Source organism: Heteronotia binoei, chromosome 1 (assembly GCF_032191835.1).
Source record: "Heteronotia binoei isolate CCM8104 ecotype False Entrance Well chromosome 1, APGP_CSIRO_Hbin_v1, whole genome shotgun sequence".
In the NCBI taxonomy this organism is placed as follows: Eukaryota; Metazoa; Chordata; class Lepidosauria; order Squamata; family Gekkonidae; genus Heteronotia; species Heteronotia binoei.
In genome coordinates this window covers 195,563,482-195,576,017 of record NC_083223.1, presented here as the reverse complement: position 1 = coordinate 195,576,017, position 12,536 = coordinate 195,563,482, and the positions used below count along the sequence as shown (strand labels likewise).

Genomic DNA, 12,536 nt, shown 5'->3' with positions numbered 1-12,536 from the left:
TACTGCTGGCTCACAGTGTGTTTGCATCTAAGTCTGCCCTGAAGTATTATTTCCCCAGAGGCTCCTTTGTCCCCCCCCCCCCCCACTTGTAACTGCTCCTTGTGGCACTGGTGTTCTAACTATTGCTCAGAAACAGTTACCTGGAAATATACACACTATCTCTCTTTATATACCGCTTTCTTTTTTCTTTGTCTTTTTACTATACTCTGGTATTTCTCAAGTTATATGCAGGCTTGACCAAAGGAAGTACTTTGGCTAATTCATTATAATGCTATGATTCAATTGATAAACCTCCACTTCAAAGGAGAAATTTCTAAAACATTTCAATTTGCACATTTCATGGACTAAATTACCAGGGAGTGCAACTTGTGTCTTTTCATACAACATCATGCAAAGAACATGCCTTGTGTATACATTTCCCTTGCTGCTGAGTTGACAAAAGCTATCCAAGCCCTGTGTGCCTTAGCAGGATTCTGTAAACAATGCCCCCCCTACCAGTATTGCCATGGTGAGCTCCTCCCGAATGTCTTCCAGAGCTCCGATATCTGCCCAGGTCACATCAGGGACTGTGACAAAGCCTTCTCTCTTGGCAGAGGGCTGCACAGAAGACAGCGCAACAATGAAATCATTCATCTCAATGCAGAGTTTCTGCAGCTGAGCCTCCCCCAGGGAGTCTGGATTCTTTAGCAACCAAAGCAGTCTTTTCAATTCATCCTAAAAACAACACACGAGAGATGGGAGGAAGACAACAGAGGAAATAGTCAGGTAAAAAAAAGAGAGAGAGCAAGATTTACATATGGATCCACAGAACTGGAAGATAGGTGCTCAAGCAGATATGTCCTAGATATGTTTCACAGCAGCCTGGAACTAGTTTTGGATAACAGAGTTGTGCAGTGTCAAACACTGCTGTGCTTCTCTTAAACTGCCCTCCAATTTGATTTCTGGCTTTGTCTGCTGAGATTCCCAATCTGCCTTTGAAAGGCAGAAAGATGCAATATTTAAAGAAGCCACTTATCCCAGGGGTGTCAATCATAGGGCCCAGGGGCATAATCAGGCCCCCAAAGAGCTCCTGGCTGTCATCTGCTTCCTTCTCCCTCTCTTCTTGCTTCCTTCTGCATCACAGCTTGCTTTGCCAGGCTTGCTCTATCCCACAGGAGCTACAGAGCAAATATTCTCCACTGGTTGAGGCTCCTCCCTTGGGAAGGAAGGAGGGGAGGCAGAGTTTGCTTTGCCAGGCTCTCTCAATCACACAGCAGAGCTACTGAGCCAAGCCTCTCTTCCTTCTATTGGCTGAGGCTCCTCCCCCTCCTGGTTCCTTGGGGAAGGAAGGAAAGAGCCAGAGCTTTCTTTGCCCAGCTCCCTGGATTGCATAGAAGAGATACAAAAAAAGCACCAAGTGCTAATGTTTTAAGCATGTTTTATTTTAAGCTTTTAAAAAATCTTTGTCTGTGTCCTTATAAAGTTTATATCTCTGCTACCTGGCATTACATTTTATGATACACGTGGCCCAGCCCAACAAGGTCTCATTTATGTAAGAGCCATCCATTGTAACAAACGAGATCAACACCTCTGATTTACCCCCTTGCATTTGCTTCTGGCTTGCAGTATGGGATTTCAGATATTTATTTCATATTCACTTTTGCATGGCCCTTTCAAGACAACCCAGCACCTCCTGAGGATGCCTGTTCTACTGAGAAACCGCTCTAGCTATCAGGAGCTTCTTCCTAATATTTATTCGAAAACTCCTTTGAATTTTAATAGGGATAAATGTAAAGTTCTGCATTAGGTAGGAAAAATCAAATGCATAAGTATAGGATGGGGGAGATTTGTCTTGGCAGTAGTATCAATTCACTGAACCTAAGTCAGCAGTGTGATGCAGTAGCTAAAAAGGCAAATGCGATTTTGGGCTGTATCAACAGAAGTATAGCCAATTTTTTTTTATTATTTAATTTCAATCCCTTGGTTCTGGTCTGACCTTCTGGGGCCATAGGCAACAACTCCACACCATCCTCTATATGACAACCCTGCAAGTACTTGAAGATGGTGATCATATCACCTCTCAGTTGTCTCCTCTCCAGGCTAAGGATACCTGCCTCCTTCAACCTTTCATCAGGATCACTGTAGGCTGTGCACCCTGCACACCTTGGAAGTATTCCTGGGAAAATGCAACTTCCATTGCAGAAATATCTAGAAGTGCCCCTTCCACTTCAGAGTATTTCATCAAGGCTGAACTTGTCTGAAAGACACCATCAGTTTAAACTTTAGATACAGGAACTAAGATTCAGAAACAAGCTAGGTGAGATCTCTAGAAGAAGTGGAAAGATCTTTAGATGGAATCTCATTCAGAAACTCATCTTCTCTCAAACTAATGTTTATTAAAAGGCCCATTTGTATTTCTTTGGGATAAATCTGGACACTGAGAGAAAAATTAAGGAGGTGCCTCTAAAGGAGATTTGGGGATGGCAATTCTCAGCATCCTCAAAATATGAGACTGGCTAACTCTGTAGGAATAAAACAATTTTGGAGTTGCACAAGAAAATCTTACTTAATTTGACAGAAGAGCACTGCATGCTAAGTTAAGAGCTTTTGTGTGCTAATTAAGAGCTTTTGTAAGCTTACAGTCTCTGAAAAAAATGCAATAGCTCTTCAGTTAAGCAATTCTGCAAAATGAGAGGTAGCACTGAAACTAACTACCCCTCAGTGCTAACAGACACTGGTACAATGCCACTACCACTCAGAGAAACAGCCCTCCAAATGCTAGATCAGGTGTATCGAACTCATTAATTATGAGGGCCAGATTGGACATATATGAGACCCTGTCAGGCCGGGCCACGGATGTCATAAAATGTAATGCCAGGTAGCACAGATATAAACTTTATAAAGGGTCCAGACAAACACAGTTAAAGAATTTTTTTAACTTAAAATAAGACGTGTTTAAAACATTAGCACACTTGCAATATTTTGTTTAACAGTCTCTGATAACTGACACTTCTCACCTCTTGCTTTGAATTATTGCATAAAAACTGGAAACAATGTCTGATCTGTAGCAATCTTGAGTATGCTGTTCAGGTGTTGTTCAAGTGTGCATCTGTAAGTTGCAAACCTATTTTTGATTTATTGACATTCATTACAGAAATCCTGTGGTAAATGCTTTGAGCCTAAGACCCAGAGAAAAACATGAAATGGCTGGGCATTGTGAGCTTCTGTACATAAACTGCTTCATATGCTGTTCAAGAACATGTGACGGCATCATGGCCAAGACTGAGGACTATGTGTTTAACGACAAAACTGTAGTCTTCCCTTGTTGGTAAAATGAGTACCCAGCTTGTGGGGAAAAAGTGTAGATGACTGGGGAAGGCAATGGCAAACCACCCCGTAAAAAGTCCGCCGTGAAAACATTGTGAAAGCAACGTCACCCCAGAGTTGAAAACGACTGGTGCTTGCACAGGGGACTACCTTTAACTTTTTACCAGCCTACTATCTGGGAAGTCTGTTCAAAATCCTCAATCAATCAAAGGAAAATGTGAAAGAAAAATCAAAGGAAATTTGCTGGGTAAACTTGGTCTGGACACACACTCTCAATCTAATCCTGGATCATGAGAGCATTAATAAAGGGGGAGGCAAACTCAGCTGCACCCAGAATAAGGCCAACAAAACACATACACACTCTGTAGCAAGGCAAAAACTCACACCTTGACTAAAACATTGCTGGTCTTGGTATCTCTCCAGTGGCATCAAGGGAACTGGGCAAAGGAAGGTCTCTCTCTTTCCCTCCTTCCCCAGGAGACAAGGAGGGGGAGGAACCTCAGCCACTAGAAGGAAGAGAGGCTTGGCTCAGTAGCTCTGCAGTGTGATTGACTGAGCCTGGCAAACTTAATCACACCGCAGAGCTACAGAGCCATGCTCCTCCACTGGCTGTGGATCCTCTTTCCTCCTCCTCCCTTTGTGAAGAGGGAGGGGGAGGAAGGAAAGAGCGAGGAGAAGCACTTTGCTCACCTGCCTCCTCACAGAAGAGAAAGAAAAAATGCTGACTGAAGGAAGCAGGTGAGGGAGAAGGAAGAAGATGATGGCTACTTGATGGCGGGCCTGATGGGAGCCCTTTGGGGGCCGGATCAGGCCCGCAGGCCGTACATTTGATACTCCTACGCTAGATGTTGCATGAGAATGAAAGAATTAGGAGATCTTTAGATCAGTTGACTACAGGTAGCACTGAACAAAAATGCCAACCATAAATAGCCACCTCAAACTGATCATCAATAAGAGGACTAAGTGAACTAATATTATGCATTTTATTAAAAATTTAGCAGGACAATTCCACCTGACATTCTCAGAAGGGCAGTGCTTACTGTGACTGAAAAGAAGATCTGGAATCTTTGAACAAAGTCTCCATAGTAGCAAATGAAGCCTTGACAGCAGAAAGCTTTTTCTTTAACTTATATCCATTATTGATGTTAAAATTGAAATAGAAACAAACACATTTTTAAAACACACAGAATTCCTCCATTCCCCCTCCACCATTGGGAGGTATGCCACTACTAATATTTCTGTGCTGAAAACAGTCTGAATGGAATCCTGGAACAGTAATGCCACAGAAATTACTAATGCTAACCCTCTCCCATAAACAAAGAATAACTATACACAAATAAAGAGATACAGAGTCCCACTTCCCTTTGAGCAACTAGTGATGACAGGTGGCCAGAAACGGCCTAATCTCAAATACAAACATTGCTATCATGAAATTGTATCTATAGGAATAATTAGTTGCCTGCTCAACTCAGCCCTCCATTTTGGCAACTGCAGATACAGAAAAATTTGCAGATACAACTGGCTAAAGACCATACGTTGGTATAAGGACAATGTGTTGCTATAGTTCTGCAGCTTAAACATTATAAAGGTTTCTTGATCCATGGGACCAATACATCTAAAACAAGTCTGAAAATCTGTGGCACAGTCCATGAGAAATACTCCTGCACAAACTCTACAGAAATGAATGGGAGCTAGGCAACAGCTTGCAGAACCTCTTTAATTTCAGAGCGATTTACACAAGTTTTCTTGGTGATTTCAGTGGGGTTTGTGTCATTTTAATATAGTTTGTGCTGTCTTAATATAACAACAATATGCTGCACAGAGAGCTAGTAGTGATAGATTGCTTAACATAGCAGAAGTGGTAGACTGCTGGACTAGGAGCAGGGAGACTGAGGATCAAATCCTGTTTGCTATGAAAACTGGGTGATCTAATCTGCCTTATGGGGCTGTTGTGAGAAAAACACAGAGGAACCAAAAATCATGCACAATGCCATGAACTCCTTGGAGGAACAGTGGGATAAAAATACATCAACAGGCAGACATAAAATGCATACTGAGACCACTGAGATAAGGTAGCATAAATCAAGAAATATAATATCAATGATGAAAAATTACTCTGCAGAAGTAAAAAACAAACAAATGTGCCTCTTATCAATTTTCCCAGAACTTTCCAAAACAACTTTGTGTAAAATTAGAACTGATAGTGCTAGAGAAGGTCTCAGGCTTGAACAACTAAAGGATCTCAAGTAGCAGGTGTTGGAAAAGACTTCACTTGGCCTGTGACCCCAGAGAACCATTACAACTCCAGACAGACATAACTGAGATAGACAGGCCAATAACCTGATTTAGTATAAGGCAATATGATTTGACTCTCATTTGAGTGTAAACATTTCCATTCATATATATACACATTGTAAAATATAGAGACTAACAGTGTACAAGACTCAAAGAACTACATACTTTAGTAGAAAGCTCTGGAACTTCAGTCTCTTTCTTTACAAGCCCTTCTAGTTTCTGCTCTGCTGCTTGTCCAGGTGCTTTTTCTTCACTACTCAGGGCTTCAGATTTTCCCTCTTCCAATTTCACAAGGACCCTATTCACAGCAGACATAGCTGCTTCACGGCAAAGTGCCATGAGATCAGCACCAACATAGCCCGGAGACATTCGAGCCAAGTGACAGAAGTCAAACAATTCTGGGAGTCGAAGTTTCCGACACAACGTCTTCAAAATTCTGTTGAAGAGAAAATGGTAGAAGTAGTAGCTATAATTTTAAGGGATCATAGTATGTTTATATGCAATATGAGATGCTGACTTTAACCTCTGAAATTCTAAACCAGGGGTGTCACTCATTTGTTATGAGGGTCGGATTTGACATAAATGAGACCTTGTCGGGCTGGGCCAAATGTATCATAAAATGTAATGCCAGGTAGCAGACATATAAACTTTAAAAAGGACACAAACACAATTAAAGATTTTTTTTAACTTAAATTAAAACATGCTTAAAATATTAGCACGCTTGCAATATTTTGTTTTACAGTCTCTGATAAATGTCACCTCTTGCTATGAATTACTGCATCAAAACGTGCAGACAATGTCTCTGCTGTACCAGTCTTGAATATGTGCTGTTCAGGTGTACACATGTGTAAGTCGCAAACTTACTTTGGATTCATTGACATTCATTACAGATATCTCATGGACCCAGAGGAACATGAAGCGGCTGGACACTGTGAGCTTTTGTACAGAAGTTGCTTCATGCACTAGTCAAGAACACGTGAAGGCACCGTGGTACAGACTGAGGGCTATGTGCTTGTCTACAAAACTATAATTTCCCCCAGAAAAATGACTACAACTAAAAAAAAACAACTTCCCCCCCAAAAAACTACTACAAGCACAGAGAGACAGCCATGTACAGTTGTCAGTGTCAGCCTACTATCTGGGAAGTCTAAATTCAAGACCCCCAATCAAAGAAAAATGTGCTGGGTAAACACACTCTCAGTCTAATTTTGATATTTCTTTTCTAAATAGTTCACATGCTTTCCTATTGAGAAAGACCGGAGGGCATGAGTATAGTGAAAAAGAGGAGGGGAACCCAGTTACACCCATAACAAGCCCAACAAAACTCTCTCTCTCTGTAGCAAGGCAAAAAGCTCATACCTTCACTAAAACACTGCTAGTCTTGTAGCTCTCCTGATGGTGGGGACTGGCAAAAGAAGCTCTGGCTCGCTCTTTCCTTCCCTGGGGCATGAGGAGGGGGAGGAGCCTCAGTCATTCATTAGAAGGAAGAGAGGCTTGTCTCAGTAGCTCTGCAGGGTGATTAATTGAGCCTGGCAAACTTAATCACCTAGCAGAGCTATAGAGCCAAGCTCCCTCACTGGCTGAGGCTGCTCCTCCCTCCTCCTCCCTTTGCGAAAAGGGAGGGGGGAGAGAGAAAGGCTGCTTTGCTGCTCTGGGAAGAAACACAAAATGGTGACCGAAAAAAGCAGGCAAGGGAAAATGAAGCAGACGACAGCCAGTTGCTGTGGGCCTGATTGGAGCCCTCTGCGGGCCTGATCCTGCCTGCGGACCGTATGTTTGACATCCCTGTCCTAAACAGTCCATGATCCAGAATACTCCAAAGCAAACTTATACTAGCAAATGAACCACACCTTCATATTAAAATCTTCAGATGCCCTCTATGTGAACTCTCACATCACAGTGGTGCTGAGACTATGGAACACCCTTCTGAGTGATGTCTGCTTTGCTGCTAGTGTTTAGGTGTTAGGTTTTTATGAACATGTTATTTAGAATGCCTTTTGAGATCCTCTAATTTATTTCCTGCCACATTTTGGGTTTTTTGTGTGGTGGCCTCTGTTCCTATGTGCTTGCTTATTTTGCTGAGTAGCTATGCCATGGTTTTGGCTTTGCTCTGTTTTGGTATGTTTTTAATTGGTGTAATCTGTAATCTACTTTGGCTGTTAGACACCTTGTAGACATCAAACTGGAAAGTGGGATATAAATAAAGTATTTAGCCTCCATCAACTCCTTCCCCATTGTTTACTTATTTAACCTATCTTCTCAAAACTTTTGAAAAATGGCTGCATAGGATTGAATAATAAAGTACAATTCAGAGTATCAACCAGCAGACTATCATGCTAAGACAACTTCTGCCAAATATAATGAATGGTCACAACTCCATAGCCAATTTTGCAGATGTACACACCAAGCACAAGGGCAGGATTTTAGAGAACACAACAAAGGGTTGTTAATACCTCAGCAGGAAATGATTTCTATATTTATTTATTTATTCATGCCTTTCATATATGATATTTTAAATTAAATCATAAAGACAAACTTTGTGGGCCCACAAAGACAATTGAAGAGACAACTGGACAATTCTAAAGTAAATCAATAAAAATATTCTCAATTTCATTTCAAGAGGCCTGGCCTAGACAATCATTTATTATATAGAGAAAGATAAATTATCTTTCATTTGCATAAGTAAACCAAGCAAAGAGGGAAAAAATCTGGAAGCATGTACTTCATCTTTAAACTGATTCTGGCCAAATAACCCAATAATTGGTTAGATACAAAGATGACCTTGCTGTTCACTGTAGGAGTATTTCCAATGTGGTATATAGTACCTTATGACTCTTCCCTTTGCCATATGCAAGATGCCATTGTCCATGATTCCAGAGGTCAAACTGCAATACTAACAGACTCAAGCATCCATTGTAAACAGAATGCAGTCAGTGATTGCTGATTCTAGTGCTATTTTATGTCCTCTGGTTTTAATTTTCCTATACTATCTCCTCTTCTACAGCTACTCAGATTACTTTCTTATCAGGGTTGCACAGCTGCCTTTACTCTTTGTGACTTCTTCTCATGCTGCTCTGGAAATACCTTGTCGTCATCCAGGACAGGTAGATAATGTGATACCTAAACACAAAGGACAGGATTTGAAGGCTCACAGTCACCAGTTTTCTGTTGATTCCCCACATTCCTGCAGGAATCCTTGGTAGCCCTATTTGGATGGAAAGGTAGCGTAGAAATGTTCTAAATAAATAAAACCCTACACTCTTTCTGAGGATCCACCAAACCTCAGGAGCAGGATTTTAGGGAGCACAGACTGCAGCAGGAAGGAAGAGGTAGGAAAGACCCATTACATCAGCACTACTTAAAATGAGATCTTAGGGTACATAACACATACCCTTGTTGGGATGTAAAGAACTTACTTTTGAATATGCATACTCATATCATGTTGCGTAAAGTTCTACCATGTCGGTTATTATAGGACAGCAAAAAAAGTACAGATAGAAATAAATCCATGAAAAAAATATGACATGGAAGAGTCTTAACCTTTCAAATGCAGATAGCAAACCCTTTTATTCAGTCAATATTATTTGCCAATATTTATCTACTAATTGTTTCCACTAGGGTTGTCAAAGCTGGCCATCAAGAGAACTCCTGCAGCATCACAGCCTATAACCTGAGCTTATAAAAGCAGTGACTCTGCCTGTCAAATGCCAAAGAGAAGTACCATTCAGAAGCTAGTAAAACAAATGTATATATTAAAAGTAAAATTTCAAACAAGGCTGATATACTTTTCTCTGGCTGTTTCATCTGGAATGCCCAAGCAAATTTCACGATCAAATCTTCCTGCACGTCTCAGGGCTGGGTCCAGTGAGTCTGGTCTGTTGGTTGCTCCAATGACTAGAACCTGAGCTGTGGAAGCCAGATTATTCAAGTCTGAGGAAAAACAGGAAGAAAGAGAAAATGGTTAGGCAACCGATGAAGGAGACTGTGTTTTCCTATCAGAACATCATTTTCTAAACAACTTAGTCAGAGTACACACTCTCAGAGGTCAAACTTGAGCAACCTTTAAACTTACACTGTATGCAGTCCTCTTTTAACCAAGTTACAGTCAACACTAACAATACTGGATTAGGCCAGATATTTACAATAAACTTGGTGATACCAAATCTCCTTAAATCATCATATCTCATGTCTACTCCAAATGCACTCAGCAGAAAGTAATTATTACCATCAATCTAGTAATGTTTAGCATTATTATACACAAATGGGAACCTGCAAGCAGTTGTGGGAGGCATCATTTCCCCCTCCCCATTATTTCCTCTTTTCATTCCCTGAAAGCCCTTTTTCTCACTTCCTTCTCTTTCCCATTCAGCAGCCAACCTATCTTTATCTGGCCCTCCGTCTGCTCCCCACTAAAGCCTCTACCTAGAAAAACTATGGCCCAGTTTTGTGGTGCCAGCCACTGGGCCAGGCCCACTTGCATGGTAGGGAGCCTTCAAGGACTTGTGGGGGGCACCTCATGTTCCCCTTATCCCCCTCCCCACATTTCCTCTTTTCTTCCTCCCATACCCTCTTCCCATTTTCTGCTTCATTCTCTACTTCTCAGCCATTTACCAATCTACCTTTTTATCTGCTTCTCATCTTCAGCTGTATTTACTTCATTTATCCTCCACCTTTTTGCACAGTGAGTACCAAGGCTGCTTACATTATTCTCCTCTCCTTTTTATTCTCACAACAACCTTGTGAGGTAGGTTAAGCTGAAAGTATGTGACTGGCCCAAAATCATGCAGGGATCTTCCACAGAAAGATGGGAATTCAAACTTGGGTCTTCCAGACCCTACTCAGAAGCTCAAACTGCTACACCACACTGGCTTTCATAGGATAGCTGCTGTTGAACAGCGGGCAGCTAGGCCTGGTTAAGTTATGCAAGTTGGTGTTGTCAAGTCATCCAGTCATTGTTGCCAGGCCTAGGGCCAATCTCCAGATGGAGCCTGGAGATCTCCAGGAACTACAACTGATGTCCAGGCGACACAGATCTGTCTCCGTGAAGAAAATGACTGCTTTGGAGGATTGACTTTATAGCATTATAGCTAGCTGAGTCCCCTCCCCTCCCCAGACTTCACCCCAACATCTCCATGAATTTCCCAACTCTAGTCAGGCCTAGCTGTGAAGAGTTCTCCCCAAAGACCAAAACAGCCCTGGAAGGACCTATCCTCTTCTTCTGCCTTTTTACTCAGAGAAACCCAGTCCGGAATGCTGTAGTCACATAACAACAGCCACTGAAGCTTTCTAACTCCTTTTATCATTTTTTAAAAAATATTTCAGATCTTTCTGCAAACCCAGAGCATTGTTCAGGATTGCAGAAAGATCTGTCTTGCCCATTCACTGCTCCAATTACTGGATTTAAGTCTCCTCAGATTTGACTGACTTCGCTATTAGTATACAGATGAGTGGGGCCCCTGCAAAACTCACAGGGGAAGAATCTCATACCCGCCCTCCCCCCAGCATTGCATCTACTGTGACTCACCCTGGAGCCTTGCTGCAGTGTCAGCAGTGTCTGGAATCTGCTCCTGGCATCCACCTTGGTCAGCCCAGAGCAGCCGCTCCAGGTTTTTGCTGTGGCCAAGCTCTGCCACCAGCCCCTCTTGTTCCCCAACAACTGTAAGTTTGTTTAATTTCGGGAAAATTTAAAAAAATGCCCATGGATTTTTTTTAGTGTTTCAGATTTTTCTGCAAACCTAGGAGGGTCCCCCAACTTTGCCGAAAATCTGTTTGGGGTATGTGTGGTCTTGATGGAAGCCATACTTGGGAAACAGATGCATAGGTAGTCTCCATAGAGAGAGGGCTGAGAGTTGCTTGCCCAAGGCCATTTAAGTGATTCAGGGAAATCTTAAGTGAGTTCAGTGACATCTGAACCAGGGACTTGCAATGCCGTCCTATGCAGAATTACTCCAGTCTAAAGACTCAGAATGGAGTGACTCTGCATAGGATTGCATAATTACTGTGCATTCCTAAAAAGAGTTATTCCTTTTCAAGTCCACAATTGGCTCATAAGGCTGTAAGTCTGTTTAGGATTGTATCTGATCCCTATGGAGCTATCATCTTCAGTTCAGATATAAAGGGAAATGAGTAGGCACCCCCATATACCCAAAATAGGGGCTAGTTTTCTTAGTAGCTCACATTGTTATTGATATTTGCTAGGTTTCATAGGAAAAGTAAGAACAGAACATAGGAGATTACATTATCAAGAAATTTGTCATTCAAAAATATGGCACTGAATCACCAATGTTGAGCAAAGCCATTCTTGATAGATCCAGGTGGGCAGCCGTGTTGGTCTGAAGCAGCAGAACAAAATTTGAGTCCAGTGGCACATTTAAGACCAACAAAGTTTTATATTTAAGACAGATTTGGGGTTTTAGTAAGGATCCATGTATTATGACTAGATGGTAATCTCCTTTACAAATAAAGTATGATGATTTCAAATGATAGGTAAAGTTGAGTCTGGAATAATTGTTTTAAAAAGGTATCTGTGTAGCTGAAAGAACTTTAAAAAAAACCCCTTCTTTAACCTATACAGACTACAGCATATTTAGTATGAATAAAGATGACTGCCAGAGGTGCAAAAAATGTGAGGAAGAGTTATAATTCATAGTTTAAAATTCACACTTTTTGTCATCAGATGCCTTCTGGAATATAAAAGAAATGATATAAAATATAAAACCTGGCACTTAAGATTAGATGTTAAAAATGCTTTGCTCATCAAAAGATTAGTGGTTTTAAGTATCTAGTTGATACTGGATGCTACCAGATTTCATGACAACTCTGGTTCAGTTCAAAAATACACATTCCTTTGATGGCTTCTCTGTGCTTGGGACAAAAAAACAGGTTGCTTACCTGTAACTGATGATCTTCGAGTGGTCATCTGCGCAGTCACACAC

The 12,536-nt window shown here is 41.4% G+C and overlaps 1 protein-coding gene across 2 annotated transcripts in view; it reads right to left on the bottom strand.

Moving 5' to 3' along the window:
• The window catches only part of NVL (nuclear VCP like), a 125,164-nt gene that overhangs the window by 60,116 nt on the left and 52,512 nt on the right, over positions 1-12,536 (bottom strand). For both annotated transcript variants that reach the window (XM_060245944.1, XM_060245955.1), the window contains exons 12-14: positions 9,387-9,531; positions 5,767-6,037; positions 496-714 (exon numbers count right to left, since the gene is read on the bottom strand). In XM_060245944.1, the coding sequence (XP_060101927.1) occupies positions 496-714; positions 5,767-6,037; positions 9,387-9,531 (635 nt within the window). The remainder of the gene's footprint in view (positions 1-495; positions 715-5,766; positions 6,038-9,386; positions 9,532-12,536) is intronic.